Genomic DNA, 25277 nt, shown 5'->3' with positions numbered 1-25277 from the left:
AGGTGGCCCTATTAATGAAAATTAAATGCATGTAATATAATGGAAAATACATTTGGACTTGCTGGAGCTGGCCACTATAATGAGGTGGCCTCATTACTGAAGTGGCCACTACATGAGGTTTCACTGTATAATTTATACTGGTAATGTTCAGTTTCTTCTTAAAATACATGACAGGAAGTAACATCATTAATGGCACACAATTCTAGTATCCACAGGGAAATATACATTTTGTAGCTCCAAACAGACAAACACTTTAGTGATTATCACAATAATGTAATGGAATACACTAATCATGTTTCAACATCACTAGTTCACTATCACTAGGTAAATTTTCATAATCACTGTCATCATCACATACATCATCATCTATGACTTCATAGTGATCACCATCTGGTATAACTGTTGAGGAGATAATGGATAAATGTAAGTTATAGTTCAGTATATCCCAGTACGAGGGTGATAACTAGGACATTGCCCAAGTGTACTGAGATATAACTTGTTTATATCCCAGTGCAAATCATAGCCAAAAATCCACCATTAAGTTGATTTTAATTCCTGTATTCTAATTAATTAATTTGTCACAAAGTGACTCGAGTAGCACCAACGTACCTAAACATTAAGCAAATTAATGTATCAGTCTTACTGGTCTGCCTCTCCCTACTCATGTAACATGGCTGGTTTCAAAGCTTGCCCCCACGCACTAATTGAAAACCCACACACTGGGTGATATAAGTTAGTTATCACCCACAGATAAGATAGTTATCACCCAGTGATAAGTTAGTTATCACCTAGCATGGCACTTTGATGCTCCCACGCACTGGGATATAAATAGCTATAGTGTCAAAAAATTTTGTGCATAAAACAAAGAGTACAAATATCATTGATATGATTTGTTGATTAATTAGAATATGACTGCTAGTTAAACCCCACCACAAGTAGGAAGGATGTTGTAGTCATCAACCCGAGGCCGAGGCAAAGCTGAGGTGTTGATAACTAGATATCATACGAGTGCAAGTGGGGTTTAACTGGCTTCTATCCCTCGCTTTGAAGCAGTCAAGTTCACAAACAGTGTGTCAATAAGGCTAGAAAAGCATGTCAGTTGTGTATGGCTTCAATTTTTACTGAACTTGTAGTTATACAGTGGAACCTCAGTTATCCGGACCTCAGATTCTCGGTTAACCGTACTACGGATATGACTGCTCTATTAGAGTAGTGACTGTTCTATTAGGGTAGTTGATAATGCTAAAATTTTTTAAAAAGTTTTTCACACTATTTTAATTGCGGTTATTTGTACACAGTATCAGAGATACCTTTTCAGGCTTATGGACCACCCCTGGTCCCAACAGGTTCGGATAACTGAGGCTCCACTAGTGCACTAGTCTCATCCCCAACAACCATGCACTCGATCACATGACTTCACGTGATCTAATGCGTGGGCGGCTGCAGACAACACAAAAGTTTTACAATATGTGTGACTTCAATTTTGCTGAGTTTGTAGTTTTATATGTGTAAGGATTCAGTTTTAGTTTGATTACACTTCATTCAATTGAAGATGTAAATAAATATTGTCTTCCATAAATTATAAAGGTAACTAGAGATCAAGATACTCTAATAGAACAGTAACAGATAGTATTAGAACAACATAATTATGCTCATAGGAATGGTAACTAGAGATCAAAATACTCTAATAGAGCAGTCACTACATACAAAATACTCTAATAAAGCAGTCACAGATTCTTGCAAGCTTGAGATACTGAAATTAATTTTTATTGATGCTCAGCAAAATAGAAAAATTTGGAGCAAAATATCAAGTAAAATGGGTATGAAATAAAGGAATTGCTGGAAAGAAAATAGGTGGAAATAAGCAAAATAGGCTCATCCCTAATTTGACATAATAATATGCAATGAATGAGTTGGTCTTTGCATACTAAAGGCTGTTTGTATAGGTACAGAGATTTCCTGCCCTGCAGCTCATTATGATCCCTACTCAAACTCAATTTTTGTTTAATAGAGTGTTTTACACTTCAGTCAATGCTGACAGATATTTGAATAAACACTTGTATGAACATGTACACACATTTCTTGAAACATTTTCATACTACACAATCAATACTGGCTGAGTTATTAGAGATATGATGGAACAAGAACACAATAACATTACCACTATACATACATTGGACTGTAAGGCTGACAGTGCTGGTAACAGTGTCTAGTAGATTAACATTCATAACTTCTACTATCATTTCTATATAAAGTAAAATTTTATCTTAAATAGAAATTTTGCAATTGTAGGTTTGGTGTGTTCTCACACGATCATTCTTTGCCCAATGAATGTTTCTTACTTTTAAGATATGTTTCCACAAGACTATCAATCACATATGCATGGTCACTTGATGTAGATCCTGTCAATTGTATTTCACACAGTAATATTTATAATATAAGAAAATATAAAAATTTTAGTCATAGAAATAAAAAGTAATGAAACAAGAGAGGTCATTAATTTTATACCCCGGACCTATACTAGTGCACATTTATAGAGAGTATGCAAGGGGCGTGGCCTTACACATGCGTTTAATTGTCTGTAACTATGAGTGGAAAAGCGCTTGGTTATGGCAGGTGCACTGTAGTGTTTTCTTGTATTGTTGTAGGGTTTCTATGTTCTGTGGGCTTGTTTTTGTGTACAAACAACTAATTGATACTAATGAGTGCTCATATGAAATCTAAGTATTATTTGGCATACTTTCATATAGACATAAAATCCACAGTAAGTAGTGCTGTTGAAGGCCAGATGTTATACATGGAGATATCTTCAACACTCTAATCCGGGTAGTTGGAAAAGGCGGATACAGTCAGACACAAACACGGACACGGACATTTTCAAAAAGCACTTTTACATTTATATAACAGTTATTTTTCATATGTTTTTACAGCAGTCTTCGCTTCCAGACCCAGGCATCGATCTTTTCATAGCGCTTATCCGTTTATAAGCGCACATGCAAAGGATAGACTAGCACTATAAAGACCATTATAGTGTTATATACATACTCTAGAAATCTAATACAGAATCACAGAGATTAATCAGTATGTCCCAACTTAATCTCATAGGCTAGGTCCTTGAAACCCTCAACACTCGGTATAAGCGCCTGCGCCTTATACTAAAGGCATAAGATTGTGGATTTGGCCTGCTAAGCTAAGTTGCATGGGGCATAGAAGCTAATTTCCACAACTATATAACTCTGTATTAGACTTTAGAGCATGTGGTTAGCACTATATGGTCTTTGGCATGCTGTGGAGTGCTGGTCTAGTCCTTTGCACGTGCGTTTATAAATGGATAAGCACTATGAAATGATCAACGCCTCGATCTGGAAGCGAAGACTGCTGTAAAAACAGCGTTAGGTATGAAAAATAACTGTTACATAAATGCAAAAGTGCTTTTTGATAATGTCTGTGTCCGCGTCCGTGTCTGTGTCCGCCTTTTCCAACTACCCCTCTAATCCTCACACCAGGCTACACATTTGAGCAGCTAATTGCCTATATAGATATGTTTTTTCGACAGTTTTCATGAACCTTTTAACCCCATGTTGACTGTTCTATTAGAGTATCTTGACCCCATGATTTACAGTTGTTTGATGTAACTCCATAGATGTTAATTCTTTATTTTTAACAATAAAAATGCACTGCCATAATGGCTAGCCAATGTACACACATGCTGACTGTAAATGATGGACAGAGTCTAATGGACATTGCAATTCCAGCATAGCAACACAGTGGACTTGTGAGTTGTATACAACAATATCAGGATGATTTTACCAGAATTAATGTTGGGATGGTAGCTTGATACACCTCACAGGCCTGGTGCTTATGTAAGTCAGCAAGCACACAAAATTAGCATTAATGAGCATAGTAGCTAGAATAGAAAATACCTAGTTATTACAGACAGTGTATAACACTGCTGAGCTGGTGCAAAAATTGAGTTTCATTTCTTTTTGTCAATATATGCACAGTGTGATGTGCTGGCTTGCTTGGCCATACAACACACTATACAATTTATCTTGATATGACATTGTGACTTGTCAAACTGATGTCAACAGCAACTTCTACAAGGAAAAACAAGATTTTTCAGCTGATTTACAAGTAGATATGAAATAAATACCCGGGTGTCTATATATATATATGATGTCACTAACGTATGTGTAAAATTTTCTGTTAAATTCCATACACACAATTACACCATTTTGGCCCATCAGTGACAGGTTTCATGGATATGATTATGTTACTTTATGTACATAGATATAACAAACACCCACCTATTCTGCAAGCAATCGGTGGCAATGAGCTGCGTTTAAATGTGATCATCTTATCATCATAATGTGCCTCTTTTATTGTACTATCTGGTAATGATTCAGCCTTATACTGCACCAGCAAAGGGTGAGCATTCTTAATAACCCTCTCTGTATTAGGAGGAAAAATGGCTGATTTACTGGAATATTTTGATCCTGCTGAAACATCTGGCAGTGACGAAGATTTCTGGTAAGCAGTATCATCTATACTGTTATAAAATGGATCATCATATAATGGCTCAACAGGAATTGATAATGGTGGAAATCTTGACAACTGCTCAATGTGACATCTCGTATTCTTATTTGTAATACTTACATCACTGTGATAGTCATGTAATAATACAAATACAAAATCATTGGTACTCACATACTTAAGGGTATGAATTTCATCAATAGTACTGTAAATTTGGTCCAGTGATTTTGAGGCCATTTTTTTTTGATTAAAAGTTTCTTTCAGTGGACATAATGAGGTTTTGTCTTCACTAAATACTGGTACAAATTTCCTTTGATTTTGCCACTGTTTGCGTCTGGAGTGTGTATCTAAATGATTGTAAAAACTGCCACTAGGTAGATCAAGGGAGATTTTCTTTCCAATTATAGACTTGCTTGTACTGGTTGGCAGGTTGACGTAGCTATGCTGTGAAACTCTATTCTCTGCTAAATCAGTATCCAGTGTTTTATTTCCAACAAGATTATCAAGTGTAGATTTTGCATTGAGAATCGAGTCCACTGATTTAGATCTCCGAATTATTGAGGCACCTTAATTGATAAATGTGACCAAATTTTGGAAAATCACCCTTATGGTCGTGCCTTAAACAATTAGAATTTTTGGAACTAGCATGGTGCTGTTAATAGCAGAAAGCACTTTTCAGATATTTCTAAAAATTTTCTTGTAATTCAGGGTATCTATGGTTTATTCTACCATTAATTGGGTAGAAATTTAACTTATAATGCTGTGTTTCAGAACTAAATGTTTAATGTGTCAAATGCGCCCATAAGGGTGATTTTCCAAAATTCGGTCACAAATATAAATTCAATGAACTGCATCATGCTAGCACTGAAAATGCTTTTTACTTATATAACATACGTTTTTGCAACTTTTCTGTCAGTAGTCGTTTTCGGTTGGAGAGGACTCTTACTAGATCCATAGTGCTCTTGGCTTGCAAAACTAAAACATCTTTTTCTTGATAACTACAGATAAAAATAAGCATCAAATTATACTAATTATATTTTTATAACATTAGAACTTTAGTTTATAACATTGATTATCCTATTAGACTGTTTAAATCTTCTCATGTAGCACAATTTTTAATGTATTATACTCAGTGTCTCACCAGCTAAACACTACTTATGTACATAAGATAGTAGTCCACAATTAACGATTTTATCAGCATTGCACACACTGCATATGTATGTATCAATCATATACCTTACTTTCTAGGTATCAAGACACACAGAGCCGGCCTTAACCTTAGGCAGGGTAGGCAGCCTGCCTAGGGCCTCAGGCCTGAGGGGGCCTCCGAGCTCCAAAAAAGGGGTCTCAGGCTTCAGATTGCATGTACATCTATAAATTCATATGTTAAAATGCTATTCATACTGCCACACTTCGAATTCTTCTATGCAGCCATATAGCTACCAGAGACCAGTTCTAGGTATTCCCAGACTATGAATATCCACGTCACTTATAAGAACAAGCACTTACATCATCACAATAACAAAACCACACTGCAACTTGTGCAGCAATATATTTCTAATCACGTGATCATAAGTATTTGAAAAATAATAAATGGAGGACAGTGCAGTGACCAGTTTAGATGATCCAGAGAGTCCTGGGATGTGATTTCTTGATGTCTATTAGTACCATGACCAACTGCATATGAGTTATAGATTACTTTGAAACTGTGTACACCAAATTAGCTATGACTTGTTGTAGATTGTTGTCTGCCATTTCCGCCCGTTTGCCGCTTTCTTGACTAGGACTATCCTTTGGCGCATCCTTCACGTCGTGCCCTCTGATTTGGTACAACTGAGTGCTATTGTAGTATCTACATTGATGGAAGATTGCAGTAAAGCATCGTTCATGATGAAGATGATCAGGCGACTGACTCTCGAGGTAGTGCTGATTCTTCGAACGTAAAGGTCTCAAGCGGATCAGCAGAAAAGCTAGAACGAGCCCGAGACTGCCATACGTACGGTGCTAGGAAAGGCTGTAATAGAGCTGGGAAGATACATGTATAGTTTACATAAACACTGCTAGAATAGCATTAAGCTGCAAAACAGCAGCCATACATACGCATAGCTAGCGTAGCTCTGTGCAGTCCATGCTATTTGCATAACAAGCATATAAATGTATATTGAAGGCCCTATAAATGGGCAGTACTTTGCTTTTGGTGGGGGGGGGGGCTCCAGTTTAGCTTTACCTGGGGCCTCCAGAATGCTAAGGCCGGCCCTGAAGACACATGTTAGTGTGCCTAGTGGCCAAAAAGGCTGGCACATCACACCATCATTATATTGACAGAAAAATAGAAAATAGCATTTCATGTGTGCATGGCTCCATAGCCCCTTCTCCAAAGCTGCCTTATAGCTGTCTGCCAGGTAGGGTAGGTCACACAGTAAATTTTTGATTAAAATCTCACCAGCCATTTGTGAGATATGGGCGTTAAAAGTTTTGATTTAATTTCTTTGTTTATTCTTCTTAAGCTGTAGGGGGGCTGTGCAGGGCTTTGATTTATTTCCGCACACTTTGCAAATATAGCTATAAAAGACAAACATGTAACTCAATTGCATTGATCTTTGGCACAAATAAGGAGCACATAAATGTGGATTGATGTACCAAGTTTGCTGTGAATCTGATGAATATCCAAGAAGTAATGAGCATTTATTCACAGAAAAAATCTTCAAACTTCTGTCACAGCTACAGGGTAAACCAAGTATGGGAATAGCTTGGATACATAGGCAGATCATTGTAACAGTGCCTTTTGATAGTTTGAATAGCAATAGAGTAAGTTATAAAGCAAAAATCAAACAAGTGTAAAATTGCTAGATTGAGATACTCTAATAGAGCAGTCACTGCAGGGTAAAAAGGTGCACAAAAATGTCGAAAAAACCCTACCAGAGTTTGAACCAAGGACCTCCATACCAAACACCTGCATCCTTAACCACTGAGCTGCTACTATCTTAGCTGATCACCTTACTTTATCAATGAAACTTCTAGTGCTTATAAAAAACACTGGTAATTTCATAGATCCACCAATAGAAGTACTAGATTGTTCCAGAACACTCTATGTATGTTCTATTAGAAGTCCTTAAAAAATGTGCACAATAGAGTAGTACAGTAAAAAATGCAATACAATACATTTATAAGTCTGTCTTCATTGTTTCTGTGTAGGAAAGAAGAAATGTGAGTAAAAACAAACCACAAAGTCAGCCATAGGCTGGTTTGGGGCTTCATAAAGTACAAAAAGAAGTGAAGCCCACAAAACTGCCAAGCTATGAAAGAGTGTGGTTTTAAAAGGCCTGGGTGAAAATAGCTGTGGGATCAAAGGTGGCGGCCAAGAAATGGCTGTGATGGTAGGTTAATGGTAAAAATTTTAATAACAACAATTCAGCTGAATTTTGGTGCCGCTTGGTCTTGGCACAAAATTCACCTGAATTGTCGTTATTAAAATTTTTACCATTAACCTACCATCACAGCCATTTCTTGGCCGCCACCTTGGATTTCACATCTTTTTTCACCATATCCTTTTTGAGGGCCGCACACTTTTTTACAGCTTGGCTGTTTTGGATTAGATTTCATTTCTTTTTGTATTTGTATACCATAGGCCGGCTTTGGGACTTTTTTAACCTATCTTTTTTTCTTTACCACAGGAAGAAGAAAAGATGAAGTAGATGTACTTTAAATATTTTATCAGTAAATGTACAAATTATATATATAATACATATATTTATTACAGAAATCTCCATGGTGGTTTCTTTGTAACTGAACACTCTACAAGGTGACTTCTTCTAGATGCTCTCTCTACAGGGTGAATTGTTTGTAGCTGAACGATCTACAAGGTAACTTCTTCTAGCTGATCTCTCTACAGGGTGATTTGTTTGTAGCTGAGTTCTGTACACGTCATTTGTTTGCAGCTGAGCTCTTTACAGAATGTGGTTTCTTTGTAGCTGAACTCTCTACAAGGACTTCTTCTAACTGATCTTTCTACAGGGCAATTTGTTTGTGGCTGAATTTTCTAAAGGGTGATTTCTTTGCAGCTGAACTCTCTACATGATGGTTTCTTTATAGCTGAACTCTCTACAAGGTAATTTCTTCTAGCTGATCTTTCTACAGGGTGATTTGTTTGTAGCTGAACTATCTACAAGGTAACTTCTTCTAGCTGATCTCTCTACAGGATGATTTTTTCGTAGCTGAATTCTGTACAGGTGATTTTTTTGCAGCTGAGCTCTTTACAGAATGGTTTCTTTGTAGCTGAACTCTCTACAAGGTAACTTTTCTAGCTGATGTCTCTACAAGGTCACTAGTTTGTAGCTGAACTCTCTACATGGTGGTTTCTTTGTAACTGAACTTTCTACAAGGTGACTTCTTCTAGCTGATCTTTCTACAGGGTGATCTGTTTGTAGCTGAACTATCTAAATGATGGTTTCTTTGTAACTGAACTCTCTACAAGGTAACTTCTAGCTGATCTCTCTACAGGGTAATTTATTTGTAGCTGAACTATCTACAAGATAACTACTTCTAGCTGATCGCTCTACAGGGTGATTTGTTTGTAGCTGAATTCTGTACAGGTGATTTGCTTGCAGCTGAGCTCTTTACAGAGTGGTTTCTTTGTAGCTGAACTCTCTACAAGGTAACTTCTTCTAGCTGATGTCTCTACAAGGTCACTAGTTTGTAGCTGAGCCCTCTACATGGTGGTTTCTTTGTAACTGAACTCTCTACAAGGTGACTTCTTCTAGCTGATCTTTCTACAGGGTGATTTGTTTGAAGCTGAACTCTCTACAAGGAAACTTCTTCTAGCTGATCTCTCTACAGGGAAATTTGTTTGTAGCTGAATTCTCTACAAGGTGATTTATTTGAGCTGAACCCTCTACATGATGGCTTCTTTGTAGCTGAACTCTCTATTAAGTACCTTCTTCTAGCTGATCTGACTACAGGGTGACTTGTTTGTAGCTGAATTCCTTACAGAATAACTTGCAATGTAATATAACTGAGTAAATTATAAATGCAGCTGAATGCTTTATTAGGGTGACTGTTCTATTAGAGTATCTCGATCTCGCATTTGCTGCACGTAGTTGCCTTTCGAATCATAACTCAGTAATTTGCAATCCGATTCTTCTGTACTACTGCAAGGACTTTCTATGATGATTATTCCAGCTACATACTGTTTTTCAGCTCGTTGCTCTAAGCGGTTTGCCTGGTAGACACGAAAACTAATAGTTTTTTTTTCATAAAAATCGATCGCGTAATTTTGACACAGGTTGGGTTTTGTGTCATATCTCCATGGTCTTTATCCCGATTTCTTTCCAACCGCAAAAAGGCACTCCTACGATGGTTGCTCCATCTACATTTCAATTTTCAACTGATTCCTCCAAGGGGTTTACTCTGTAGGCGTGACAGACCTTCGACCTTATTTTACGCAAATAATCGGTAATACCTCCGTGAACGTTCATTGGATTCCTACCAAAGTTGGTACGGAGATCCGCCTTAATGAGCCCTTTAAGTGTGCCAAATTTGAGCCCAATCCGAGTACGCATTCGTGTTTTATGGCGAATTTTGCGAAGTGTGCGAAATGAAGAGAAAAACGAAGAAATTAAAACGAAATTTTGTTCGCTCGTATCTCGGAAATGGCAGGAGCGAGTTTCTTCAAATTTGGTATGTAGGCTCCCCTAACTGGGCGGCACGTCTCTAGCAAAAATTTGGTTCCAATCGGATAAGGGATCACAGAGCTACATAGCGTCATAGGTGTGAAAATTGCGTTTTCTTTCTTCCTGTTAATATACTCACGGTGTGGCGCGCCGACTTCTTGGGCCGCACGACACGCTACCGTGTGTCTTGATCTAATTCCATTATCAAAATCAGCTAGACTTGAGTAGTCTGGTTTTGTTGGCTGCTTTCCCAAGCCCAGTGGTGATCTCTCTGGTCAGCCTGGGGATGACTGTATGTGGCTGTACAGCTCTGTGGTGTTGAATAAGTACCTCTGCTGTGAATTTCCTTTCATTTTAGCCAATTTTGAGACCTCAATGGCCCAAACTTGGCCTAATCATCCCTACGCCTTCCTTTTCATTTTTTGAACACCATGCATCTTGCCCGCTTTCCAGGCCCCCACCTCCCACCCATTTTGCAGCTCACCTGATACAGTCAACCTCGGTTAAAAACTATCTAAAATGACAGGAAACCTAGTTGTTGGCTACTTGCATAGTGGATGCTGTGGAAAGTAAGGAATTGGTACAAAACGTGTGAAAATTTGGTACATATAGCTTCACCCATTGGTGAGCTACAACACACTAAATACTTAAAACCGGCATTTCTCGATACTTTTAAATAGGCAATAAGCTCAGTTTTCCCAGACTAGGTCACATTTTTGTTAAGCAACAGTAGGCATACTGTAAACTGCATATATGCTCCTCACACAAAGCATATACGAGTATAAAAACATGTACACAACACTAATACATGGTTTACAGCATACAAACAGGATATGGGAGTATTAACAGTTTAATAGTTACTAAAAATGATAATCAGTTTGAAATGCAGTGGGATCATTTGAATGTGAAGGAAAGTGTTTCACAGCAAAAATTTGTTGACAAAAAAGAGACTGATGAGTTAGGGTATTGCTTTACTGTGTCTATATATGCTTACCCTGACTGAATATTTAAAACTGATAAAGTTAGAGTTCCTTGTTTGGTTGTGCCACTTTGCTTCATTTTTTGGTTGGTATTTGATCTTATGGATATCCAATATATTTAATGAAACGCTTGTTTCAATTTTTCCATTAGCAGTGAAGACCTTTATTTTTTTATCACATACTTTCAAGAGGTAGTTGTTACTTCCCCTCCTTATGGTGTCACCAATCATCACTCTGAACTCATCTGCATAAAAGTAATAATGCTAAACAACCGTGTAATTACCCCTCAAGCTCTCTATAATCTCACAACCATTTTATGGTGGTGACTGCACGACTATTCAATGTTTGTATACAGGGATGGATCCAGGATTTTTGAAGAGGGTGAGGTCTTTGAGGTGCGTGATGGGTAATCCCCTAAAGTTCACATATTCAACTCAGCACATCATACAGCTGTAGTATTCACATACATAAAACGTGCTCTATAGGCAAACTTTAATGAACATGGTGAGTGTATCTAGCTAACTACAGTAGCTGAAGAATTAGCAGTGCTGTTTGGGCAGAGCTTATTGTTATACTATGATACTGCAGGATTAGCTCAATAATACAAGTTCCTGGCATTGCTAATGTGTTACAAATGATGGAGCTCTTATTCATCACACTCTTTCCTGGCTGAGTTTAATAACTACTGAAGTAACTTCTGTTTCATTCCTTGATTCATATTGCAGGGAGTTCAATTCAATTTGTGTCCTCTAGGCAAAGTCTCAAGAACGGTCAAGTGATATCACATAGACCAAATGTCAGGCAGAGTCAGGTATATTACCACACAAAAAAACTACTGGCAATAAAACACAAATCTGCAGCTATAATACCATTGGCTCCTTCCAGTTGGTAGCTCTATCATTCACTAATTACTGAAGTTTAAACAATCTATATCATGTGCGCTATCATCATGTGATTTTGCAATTACTAGTCTGATTGCTCTATTAGAGTAAATCGATCTTTCACATTTTATTGTGTACAAGGTCTTGAGACCACCTGAAGACCCCCTGGACCCACCTCTGGTATGCATTTCTTTTCACTGATAACACAAAGTGCTGATTCATGGTAGTGCACATTAATGGCTTCCTGTATTAAAGAATGAATGAAAATTGTCCATCACTTTTGCACCATAGTCAAAAAGTCAAAATAACTGATAGATCCTAGACTAGCTCCATGTATCATTCTCTGTGTGTATATGGTTGTGTTTGGCAGAACATCGTGAGCTACATAATGGCTACATTGCTAGCAGACCATTTACTGTTTTCATTTGTATGCGTGCCCTAACTATCAATTATTGAAAAGTGAGTAGCCATTATGGTTCATTTTTGGCTATGTTCAGCCTGTTACACAACATTACAAATGAAGAACAGTACAAGAAGTGCCTCTGCAATCATTCAAGTCACTATAGAAAATAGGGATGATTCTGCTACAAATGTAGGGAAGCCAAAAGGTACCTTTTAGGCTGAAGACACTATCTAACAGTGAAAAAAATCAAGCCTGTAGCCTTAACTATTATTGAGGTACTCTGATCTGAAGGTATCAAAGGCAAAAAGTTAGGACTAAAATGAATGTTGTAATGCCAACAAAATAAACAGTTTTAATATTTGAATACTCTAAATGTATATAATTTATTTGAAACCAGCTTGGCAGTATTAGTTAGGTATAATCAAGCCCAAAAGTGTTTCAGTGTGACCCAAAATGCACTCCAAAATTTAAAAACACCAGCCCGAGGATTAAATAATTATATTAACATGTAAATACATGGTACATGTGTGTTTATGCACACACTTATACTTCTAATTATAACTACATGTGTGCATACTCACATACTACTCCAGGTAGTGGTGGTCCAAACACTTCATTGTTTATTGTATCAACCCAAGCAGATGCCTCCTGTGAGGTGTCGACCCCAATTAAGAACTGTTTCATACTAGTCACTATTTTAATGTTATGCTTTCCATTTTGTTCAAAAGATACCATAACTCTGAACACATCATCCAAAGGAATAAATTCTGAAACTTTACCACAATGGCGGCCTTTTACGTGTTGTGATATCTCATACAGTACCAACTGCCTTGGATAGAAATTGCTCTCTCGCTGCAACTCACACCAATACTTGTGAACAGCCTGTATTTGATGGGAACATACCCACATATAAATGAAATTATTGAAAAGAATGTATATAAATATGTACATAGAGTGTATTTGCAGTGGAACCTTTCTTGTACGGACCTCTATTATCTGGGCACCTCTGTGCATAGACAGCCCAAATTAGTCACGTGACTTGCAATCTATGGAGTTTGGATTTGATGAAAGCACAAGGAGGGAACCTAAAGCTTGCTGTTTACCAGTTAGGTGGCTTGTTTATTATACTAATAATAACTACCACTTGGTTCAAGCTACTGTATCAGTTACTAAGCATATTAGCATGCATTTCAGCTGGGAAGTTTATCTGTGACCAAATTTTTTTTCAAAAAACTGGAATCTAGTGTAAGTCTTCAACAGTTGACCAATAACTGCAAAATCCATAAGCAGTGACACTGAGTAATACTCATACTGAACAAAAGAACCAAGTCTCTACTTATCTCACTTACCATCATTTTTCTTTAGTGAACAGTCACATGAAACAAGATACCAAGGAGGGTGGATACCTATTCATTAGTTGACTGAGTGTACTGTATAGCGGGAAATTCTCGAAAGATTAAATCTTCGAAAGGGTGCTTGATTGGAAGTTTGAAAAAATATTTTTGAAACAATTCCTCTTTCCTCTTTTCTGTGCCACACCATGGATAATTAACTAGAAAGATTCATGGAGGAATGCAGCAATGGTTGAATTGACCACGCACGTAGCTATATATCTACATAGAATTTACTGCTTTGATTGTTCAGTATAGATAATAATTATTATTTTGTCAGCATAAATAATAATAATAATAATTATTATTATTACGATATTAATATAGGTCCAACTGGCTTTGGTAGAACTACATTTAGCTACCCTAGATTCTTCCTTCATAGCTTGAGCCATGTCGTTTGGCAAACTTTGCCTTAATCCAGTGACCTGCACATTGAGCCATAAATACTTGGCTTTCTTCAGCCTGTCTAGATATTTGCTGTCTTTCCTGGTCATTTCACTCAGGCTAGGATAATGATTCTCTCCAGCTCTTAGCTATGGGCCTAGAGGGTTATAGCTAACTGATAAAGTAGAAAACATGCATGCGTACACTCGAACTTTGTTTATAGCTATACTTTCCTTGATCGTCACTTCAAAGATGTTTACACAGTAAAAAATAAATAGTAAATACTGTGGCAGATAGTGAACGTCACTGGAAATTCTTAGTGATGGTTACTAAAGTGTACAGTGCCATTCACTATTTGCCACAATATTCACTACTTATTTTATACTGTGTCATGTAGTATTGCTAGGTATAGCTATTTCTGATAAATTGCTAAAAAATATTTTCGACATTATTTTGGAATTTTTCAAAAACTTAACGTTTAAAAATTTTTCCATTATACGGTATATAAAGTTGCCCTATCATAATTCTTCCATTCACTTAACATTAACCAGTGTTTCATTTTACCTCTTATAATATATCTGGAGCACAAATACTATGAAGCACTGTGTCGTGACCTGTCATCTAAAACAAAGTTTTAATCAACACAGTGAAGGGCAGGTAAAATTCACATGACTGAAACTAACATGGTGAGCATTCTGTATATATGTAAGTCTTTTAGTCAGTGTTTGCAGGCCTGGTGCAAAAGTGGCTAGTGGCTATAGTCTGGTGTAAAAATCGTTGTTGTGATGCTACTGCAGTTTAAGACTCAGTTAACAAACAAAAATGCAATCATGGGATACAATACACAACATATATAGATAAAGGCATTTTTAGTTCCCTCAAAACCATCAGCATGACTCTACACACTACAAACAATGTACAACGTAACTAACAAAATTTTGCTTCCTAGTGGCCAAAGAATGCAGCACACTAGCACCTAGAAATTTCACGTTTGAGTCACTTATTTCTATTTAATAATTCCATTGATACTAATAGCAGCACTTATCATATACATGGCATGGTATCACTTTGCTAAATACAGTTACCCACTTCACTGTAGTTTCTATCTTATAACAAGAAACCTCTATATGTTAACAAACATGAAGATGAAGCCAAAGCTGAACCTGACCCTATCCCTAATCTGAGATTTGTCTGTTCCTCATAATAATGACTTTCACTGTCTATATATATATATATATATGAAGGTAAGTTTATGGTGTGACCTAGGGTTGGCCCGGCTTCACCAGCATGGTCACTTTGCTCACTTTAACCATAACTCACCTTGAATTTACCATAATTTACTATACAGTTAGTGTTTGGTAGTCAAGTAGAATGACTGAACTGCTGGTCAAAATTAGCAGTTCTAGCTTGAAAACCGGAGCTGGCTTTATATCCACTTTGTTTTGGGAAACAGTTCAGGCATTTAAAGGCCTTCATATAGTACTAGTACCACTAATATACCAGATAAGTATGTCATGAAATGCCAGTATGACTTTGCCATGAAAAAATAAATCACCCCCATGGTGATGATGAAAGTTATTTCATGGAATACATGGATTGATTCATATAGCCATGTAGGCATGAAATGTCTATACACATCAGAATTTCATGGCATATATATATACTGTAAAATTGTATGGATACAGTACCCAATAAAAGTTGGGAAAACCATGGGAATTTTCTCAAGTATTTCATGGCAACTATATAGCTACCATGGCAATTTTATATGATGTATCTGTGTACTGTAGCTATTGAAAAGAAGGTATCGAATGCACCAAACCGATTACAATTAGAGCAATTATGAATACTAAAACTGTCAGTGGATTGCATCTTCAGTTACAAAAGTTTTAATTGTGGGGTTCATTTTATTCAGATAATTATAGCAGTGGTTTTCACTATGGCTACAAGAGATGATTAGTGTGGTTTTTATATTTTTAAATGATTCAAAAAGTGTTAGTTGGTTTACTAGGTTAATAGTTATATCAGCTTTAGTACAATATACAATGGCAGATCCAGGATATGGCAATTGAGGCAAATGCTCCCACCCCTCCTTCTGTGGAAGAGCCATACTTTTCTTGATAGAAATACCATACACCTTAAAATCGATTTATATAACTCATGAAGACTGCATATTACCACCATTAAGCAAACTAACTACCATTACGCAAGGAAATATTGACATACGAAAAAACTTTGACAGATTCACACTTTAGCAGATTTGATGAATAAAATGTTGACAAATGGCAAAAAATTGTAGACAAAACCTACACTTTTAAAGGCACTTATAAACATTTGACGAATTTAAATTTGACGAATTACTAATTCATCAAATCCATCAATTTCAGCTGTCAAACCATCACCCAGCACCTTCGTACATACTAAGTGCCTCTAAAAATAATTATTGTGTTGCTGTTGTTTAAGATTTTAAACAGCTTTTTGAAGACTTCACAACCATCTGCAAAGGCCATGATGACAAAAATTATCTACTAAGGAGTGATCGTTGCTACATAAAAAAATAGAGCAACTAATGAGAGAAAATCTGCTCTCCCCAACCACCTACAACTTAACCCTTCCCTTGCCAGCTCCTGGATCTGCCCGATATATATATATGTAGCTGCCAACTCAGTGATTTAGCAAACTGTAGTTTTTACAGTCTCATAAGGTAGCTATAGCATATTCACCCACTTTTGTCTATGAAAGTTAAATCTGTATCAGTTACCTTCTGATATGACCCCATGCTGTGGGTTATGGTACTGCTATAGCTATAGATCAGTCTTCATAACCTGGCAGATCTAGAAATAAGTTGACTATCACAACAGCACATTTAGAAAGCCCATAAATGCAAATATATAGTTGTTAAGGCTGACAAAGTGTCACTAAGTTAAGGAGCATGCATACTAATAATTGTGATCTCATTTATGTTCAACACCACTACTACTTAGCTATAGATGTTTCTTCCTCACAGATTTAGCTGATTAGAGCATGGCTAAGAGGACCTGATGCATTATGGTGTATAGTCAGCTACATCTAAATGCTCGGTTGCTACAAACGAAAAGGTTATCATGTATTTGCATGATAGCTGCTGCATATTGCAATCAGTCTTGATTTAATGGAAAAGTAAAATTTAATGATATAAACTGAAATTCCACTGAAAAACTGCTAAAAACACTCAGATTCACCTTTAAAGCGCCTAATTTTCAAAATTTCCTGGGGGCATGCCCCCAGACACCCTACATTAGCATACTTTACATGTTAGTGTGCAAATGTGACCGGATTTCACAAAACCAGGCTTCCACACACACAAAATCAAACTTACGATTTTACCAGAAATGGATTGCTGGTCTAATACACTATCATATTTCACACTGTACTTCCTTCAGCACTGACAAGTCTGGTTTCTGTAGCAGCTTTCTTCCGACCCTGTCAAAGCCACGAGTGTGAGATTGGCACCATTAAATGGCCATGGCTTTGTGATAATGGTGTGTAGTGAGCTGGGACTTCACAGAGAGCTCGCCAATATTGTTCTCAGTCAATTTGGAGTAATTTGAGGGCCATGGAGGGCCATGGAGAGCCCAAACTTGGCCTCTGGATTCCAATCGTCTTCTTACTCCATTTTATACCCGTATATTCACCGTCCACCCCCACCCTCCCACCCTATTACTACCATCTGTGATATTATTACCCGCTCGAAAAAAGCTGCTCAAAACAGGGCAAATTTTGGGTATCAGAAATGTATACACCCACTCAGTGATAGCTAGTGAACAGATGAACAATTGGTGCAAATTTTGTTTGCACAGCTGTAGGCACTGGGTAGTTATTACACAATGATTCCTTAAAATCGCCATATCTCCTAACAAAGCTTTGTGCGTCGAAGCCTTGTTTTGTCAAATTCAGTCACAAATAATGAAGTCATTATTCAAAACATATGTATGGGATTAGTTAAATCAAGCATTTTCAGGTGGTCAACATTAAAACTTTTCAAAACATTGGGATAAATCCTTAAAATTTAAGAACTGTGCATTAAATAAATCTAATATTTGTTTAATTTATTTGAAACCTCAGCTTGGTAAAACAAGCTGATCACAAAATCTCATCATTCCTTGTCATTCCTTGTCCAATGCAAAATGCATGTATTTTACACTACATACAAAACACTAATTTACAACCTTTAACTCACAAAATCTTTACAGTACACCATAAAACAAAAGAAAGCCCTTCAATTTCTCTATGCAATTCTGACTGTACAAATGGGAAAATGTTGCCATAGCGACAGTTACTTACTGCTGATGATGATATAATATGCACTCCATACATTAACCTATTGGAAATTAATTATCTCAGCTGGAAAATCCCAATTTACAAGTTGTTATCCTCAACCAAATTTGCTAAATTTGGTATCATTCTATGTAGTGAAGGATGCTTAATAAGACTCCATCCGTATAAATTATTAAACAGGTTAGTTTACAGAGATGCTGAAAAACATGCGTTTTTACAGGCATTTTGAATGTGTAAATTTTGCAGTACAAGGCTCCTTTATAGCTTCCCCTTCGCTAATATATACACAAAGAATTTATACATGAATCAAATTGCCTTTCATCAAGGAATCTGATAAACCAAACCTTGTACAAGGGATCTGCAACTCCCTTGAAATCTCGTACAGCCCTCTTTGAAATTTATTGAAATCTCTCCTTTTGAAATCTGAAATCTCTGAAAATTGTGGTAAAGTCCTGTATATTTCCCATAATTATTTGCAGCGTCACGTATGCTACTCCAGCATCCTCACAAGTTTGCAGAGAACTCAAGAAAGAATTCCGCGTATTTCCATATACTAAATATCATGTGATGCTATTATTTCAGATATCTAAGATTTCAAATGTTCTGAAATCTTGCCATAATTGCTTGAAGTCTTGAAAAATCACGTGAAATCTCCTACAGGAATTTTCAGAGTTGTGGACCCCTTGACCTTGTAGTATGCGAAGTTATGGTGCCTTCTTTAGAAGACTATGAAACATGCATAACCTATTCGGAAATCCGGGATTATCTTACAAATGTTTTGATATGTGACCATGGATACTACATGAATCTTACCACTAGGGCCTTGTGAGAAGGCTTGGTATCTTCTAATGCGAGTTCTAATGTATGGCTACACTACCAGGTACAGTGCATGAAATTTCCATGAAAATAACCATGAAATACCCATGAAAATATCTATGGTTTATCCCATGAATTTTAACGTTTCATGGGTACTGCACCCATGAAATCTCTGCAATACCATGAAATTACCATGATAGTACTAGTCTGATCAATAGATGTATTTCATGACCCATGAAACAACCCATGGTATAACCTGAATCGACTTTCATGGTACAATTTCATAGGGGATATTTAACATTTCATGGAAAAATCATAAACGTTTCATGGCACACTTCTCTGGTAGTGAAAGTTACGTACGTATGTCCCTGTCCAACTTACCCTTTCAAAAAATCTTAAATCCGCCCCAGACATTCATAGAGCTACACATCGCATAGGTATCTGAGTACTACGAACCGGCTTGTCTGAAATTAGTGTTTTCTACCACGGGGCCAATTGCAGCTAGTTTCTAACCAAACAACCAGCAAGTCTGTTCGGTTTCAGGTGAATGCATAACTGAAACCGATTACAATTATAAATATTAATGACATTTCGTAGCTACAGTGTATACTACGCACTTGTCTGAATAGTGTCTTCTTCCACAAATACACAGAACCGAATTTAACTGCACAACCAGTCGGTTTCAGTGGCAGAGTAGTGACCGATGTCAACCATATAGACTCTGGATGCTTTGCCATGTCAGTAGCTAGCTAGCCGGGAAATCCAAATTGCCATAATACAGATCAGAAGAGTCAGACGTTCAAAGTTCATCTCGTCTCAGAATTTATAGCCAGTTGCAAGTCATGCAGTGCGCACGTGGACCATTATTACATTGATACTACACCCCCTATCTATGATAAATAAATTATAGCTATTAAATTAATTGTATAATCTGAATTTCGCACTCCTTTTTTACTCTCATGATCATATAGCTAGTTTGCATGCCACCGAGAGAGGTGTTTCTCCCAGGTCACATATTGTATAGGTAGAACTTGATTGCTGTACATGTCACGCTCTATATGAAGCCATGATTATATTATATCTCGCATATATCATTGTGAGCATTGCACTTATTGACAGTTTTGCTTGCCAATAGTAAAAGCATAGTAATAAATGTGTTAGCTATAGCCATGCGCATTAATAAACAGACAATGATAGATTTACGTATCAGGTAGAAGTGATACACAACAAGCCATTAGTGAATAATCGTAGCTATAGAGCAGTGACAAAAATTACTTAGTACATAATCCAAACAAATAATAGTTAAGTATACTTTCCCAGCTAGTTCTATGAAACAAGATATGAGCAATACAAGATGCATGCATGGTTTAATAGTTAAATGTTTCCTCATATGTATGGAAAAGCTCAAGTGACAGGCCTAGGCCCAAGGGAAAGCATATCAGGCAAAACCATTCTTATCATAGATTTCTGAATTAAAGTGAGGTTAAGTAAAATTGAATTTATTATGTACCTATATGCACCAAGCACCTAATTGATGTACACTGGTATGAATATTTGTATCTTAGAAAGATGAAATAACTATAGTAAACACGTGTCGGTATCCTGTGGAACTCTTTAAGTTCAAAGTAATGAATCTTATTATATACTGCCAAATAATTCACAGGATGTCTGTGTAATGCTATGAATCCAATTAAATTGATTCTTAGAATGCATGCAGTGCTGTTTATACTCTATAGAAAGTAATGAAGCAAGGAGAGATATGCAAAGAATTTGCCAAGTGCAGTATAACCTGTTAGCTATTATATGCATCATAGAATGATGACTACTCTATTAGCAATTAAATTCATGGAAGTATAACTAGCAACACTAGCTATGTCCATTCACCTAGAAAATTTAATAGAAATTAGTAGGGCAAGAATACCATGACTGGAGGCTCCCAGTTGCCTCTTCTATGGGCTATAGGCTGTGCCGGATAGCACAACTCTCCTGGGAACTTTGCAAAACTTCAAATGTGGTGCAAGACAATATTAGTTCTACTCTGCTTATTGCTTTATATGCATGTACTTTTAGCTATACACAATCAGTTACAGCTGATCATTGACTGCAATCACAACCACTATGATATCAAAGGTGGCAGTATTTGTTGGGAGTTGGATTGTGGGCTGTTCCTTGACACATATGTTTACACGAATCAGATAAATCATAGGATGGCTGGCTATCGCTGGTGGTTTTAGCTCATCATTGATGGACCTTAATAAATCTGGCTGATCATGGGGTGTGTCTAATGGATCCAAATATGCTGTCCTCACAATTGTAGTAGCCATACATTTTAGAATGACACCACATGTGTGTATCCAAAAGGTTGAGAGAAAGGAAAGTTGTCATACAGGCTGGCAGCTTGAGCCAGGGACTTGAGCTGGCATGTATCATGGGTGAGTGGGCCAAAATTGAAGTGACTGTCAGATTTTCATACAGCATTCTTGGATTAAATCATATGGGATAAATGCATCTTGTACAAAATGATACACTGTTATAACCCATATAGATGTCATACACTAATGTTCCTACATAAATAATGAGGGCTGTGTGTGAAGAGTCACTTTTATCATAACTAATGTGCACAAAAGTTTCATGCTGACAAATGTAAACCAGTAGCTGGTATCCCATAGACAGCTCTTTTACTGATTTGTTACAATGACTGCTGTATGTGGATGGGAGAAATGTGACATTCATTGTCATATGAGAATAACTACAGTACATGTGCATGCAGAGAGCTGTTTTAGGTTTATCAGGTTGGACAACAAAAGATTTATTGGCAGCTGAGGCAAGTCATGCATTTACACCTTAACCTTCCCTTTTGTTGTTTATGTACATGGACAGGGCCGCCCACAGGGGGTGGGGGGGGGGGGGGGGGCAACTGGGGTATTTTGCTCCGGGCCCCAGCCTGAAAGGAGGCCCCACGAAGGGCCACTTGAGCTGTTTAAAAGATCGATATACTCTAATAGAGCAGTCAGATTTAAATACTCTAATAGAGCAGTCACAGTATTCTTCAGAGGAGCAGTATAGCAAGCTTATAAATTTATTTAATTAGACTATTAACAATCATCTGTCATTTAACCTCTCTAAATTCGTATTCATGAGCTTCCATCGTAAATTCAACTCTCAGTACAGCATAAATGACCATATAATCAATGAATCACCCAGTTGCAAAGACCTAGGGATCATTTTCACTAACTCATTGTCATGGAGAAAGCATTATGAAATGATTTCCTCTACAGCCTACAAGTCACTTGGACTGCTACGCAGAGTATTCAAGGATTCGCATTGTCCTCAGGCTAGAAAATCTCTCTACATATCATTAGTGAGATCTAAATTGCTATACTGCTCCACATTGTGGAGACCTTATTTGTTGAAAGACATAGAATTAATTGAGAAAGTACAAAGGCGTGCTACTGAATTCATACTCTCTGATTACACTTCAGACTACAGGACTAGATTGACCCAACTAGGTATGTTGCCATTGTGTATATTTATGAAATATCTGACATCCTCTTTTTCATCAAATCACTTTAAAAACTCCTATATACAGATAAGTTCAATATCCTGAACTATGTCAGCTTCAATACTGGTTCTACTAGATCTTCTGGAATCAAACTACACCACAAGACAGCCCATACCAATGCAGCTATGAACTCCTATTTTTTTCGCCTACCTAGACTATGGAACTCTTTGCCAATAATTGATCATACACAATCACTAACTGTAATAAAACAAAAATTGAAGAAATTTTTATGGAATCATTTCCTAGCTAACTTTGACAATTCACTCTGTTGTTTCCATTACCTTTGTCCCTGTTCCCGTTGTTCCAAGAATCCTGCATCTAACAATTTTAACCACTTGTAACTAAGTATGTAAATGTTAGTGTATAGTTATTTTTTAATGTGTGTTAGGCTACCAGTGTAGGTCACTGGTAGACCCTCAGAATTATTATTCTGTAAAGCATTATTATTATTATTATTATTATTATAAATAAGGAGATATGGTTGGTGAGAGGTAGCTATTGTCATTGTCAGCATGTAATGACTGTTTTTATTTTGGTCTTCAACTTACAGCTTGGGTGAAGTTGTGATTCAGAATGGAAACCTCCTTGCCCCTGGGGCCCCACTTTAACTTTCTTTGCCCTGGGCCCCTTAATTTCTCCGGGCGGTCCTGTACATGGATGATGTAAATAATCTAAACCAGTTGAAAAATAGACTGACCAAGAGATGGGGGAAAGACATGCTCACTTAACATAAAAAATGAGACTGTCTTTGGCTGTGGTAAGTGCCACCAGCCTCTACTTCTGTTGCGCACAATAGTGGGACTAGCTAGTACTGACGTTGAGCTGATCTTAATCCAGTCAGTGTCAGGTAATTGCTGCTCAGTTAAGACCATTTTTAAGAATTAGTTCACCAACTAATTGTCTAGACCATTGTTTTATTTTATAATTAGGCCACTTATTGTTAATTTTATGTTTCAGATCCCCCTCCCGCATTGCTTTGCTGCACCGCTTAAATTTAGTCATTATTGTGGGTGGGGACTATTCTACGGAACGGAACGGAACGGAATGATGGACTAAACTGCGGAACGGAATGCTTTCTCAGATTGAAGCTTGCAGCTTACCATTGCTGTACAAGTTATCAGTGGCACTTCCAGCAGGTAATCAAACGTTACCCCAAGAAAGATAAAACGAATTTAAGGATCGATTGTGGGTTCTTGTTGGTTGTCATTAGTAACTAAGTACTAATTGTGGGAATAGCTGACTCAGTGTGTTCATCTTCGGATATATCAAATAGGGAACTAATGCATGACTTGTTTTTACTAGTATGTGAGTTATTTTTACTTACTTGACTTTAGAATGTACAGTCTGAGGCCCAGCCTTTCTAATCGGCATAAATCAGTATGTGTATAGCTACACTACAAAGGAAACAAGTATGGTGACAAGCTGAATCAACTCAGTCTAAGCAGAATCTAAAGGAAGTTTGTGCAGTGTGTGAGGAGCAAACATTCAGGCTATATTGTGTGAATATCAATAATTCATTAACAGAGTAGTGGACTATTGTCAGATATCTCAGCCTGAGTACTGAGTTGAATTCTGGATGGGGTCTATTTTACAGAATGGAATGCTTTCTGAATCAACTTGCAGCTTGGCTAGCTGCTATCATTGCTGAAATTGCATTTTATCAGTGGAACCTCCAGGAAAATGGAATAGGATAATTATAAAACATTAATTAAGTGATTGTTTAGGTAATCATGACTTTATTCAGTCTAATAAACAGATTATATGGTTGATTGAGTGAGGTATCACTTTCAGAATGTTCAGACGACCAGTGATGAGATGCATGGATTCATCGAATTTTTGTTGTGGTTGGAGACATTAAATATCCAAAAGCAAACTAACTGTATAATATTAATTCACTTTCTTTATATTTTCTCAATTTTGAGCCTGTATACAAATAATTGAATTTTCCTTGTCAATAGAAATCCTAGAATAAGATGGGAGAGAAACTTATCTTTGTTTACCTATACTGTACAACCAAGAGTTCGTAATACTGATTTGTATGGGGGAGAGTGTCTAACTCTCAGTATGGCCTGTACAAACACCCTGCGTAAAGTTCACCTTTCATCAAATCAACACCTTTACTGGCATGGGGGATAGAAAACTGTTGATTAGTGTTGCTGAAGAAGGTAAAGCCTTTGTTCTGAAATAAGGCCGAGGTGTTACTTTAAGCAGGGTGTTTGGTGAATGCGTTCAAGTTAGACACTCTCCACCTTATGAACTCTTGGTACAACTTCAAAGGAAAATGAAGAAAACATACAGATGAATCAATAAAATCACTACAGTAAGGTGAATTACAGACTAGTGA

The 25277-nt window shown here is 37.1% G+C and overlaps 1 protein-coding gene across 1 annotated transcript; it reads right to left on the bottom strand.

Annotated features, from left to right (window-relative positions):
- Positions 1-144: 144 nt before the first annotated feature.
- On the bottom strand, positions 145-20221 carry LOC136261730 (uncharacterized). The gene is made up of 8 exons (XM_066055776.1): positions 19989-20221; positions 13048-13348; positions 11197-11426; positions 5428-5531; positions 4712-5099; positions 4308-4660; positions 2343-2402; positions 145-399 (listed from the first exon to the last, which is right to left on the bottom strand). The coding sequence occupies exons 3-8, from the start codon at positions 11259-11261 to the stop codon at positions 287-289; spliced, it is 1083 nt and encodes a 360-aa protein (XP_065911848.1). The 5' UTR covers positions 11262-11426; positions 13048-13348; positions 19989-20221; the 3' UTR covers positions 145-286.
- Positions 20222-25277: the final 5056 nt, after the last annotated feature.

Source organism: Dysidea avara, chromosome 7, assembly GCF_963678975.1.
Source record: "Dysidea avara chromosome 7, odDysAvar1.4, whole genome shotgun sequence".
Classification (NCBI taxonomy): Eukaryota; Metazoa; Porifera; class Demospongiae; order Dictyoceratida; family Dysideidae; genus Dysidea; species Dysidea avara.
This window is presented reverse-complemented; position numbering and strand designations above follow the sequence as displayed.

Coding starts and splice junctions, on each gene's coding strand:
- LOC136261730 (XM_066055776.1), bottom strand. CDS start 11,261: ATGAAGCAAAGTGGCACAACCAAACAAGGAACTCTAACTTTATCAGTT. Junction 5,100..5,427: donor GACAGAAAAGTTGCAAAAAC/GTATGTTATATA, acceptor TTATCAATTAAG/GTGCCTCAATAATTCGGAGA. Junction 4,661..4,711: donor GATGAAATTCATACCCTTAA/GTATGTGAGTAC, acceptor TGACTATCACAG/TGATGTAAGTATTACAAATA.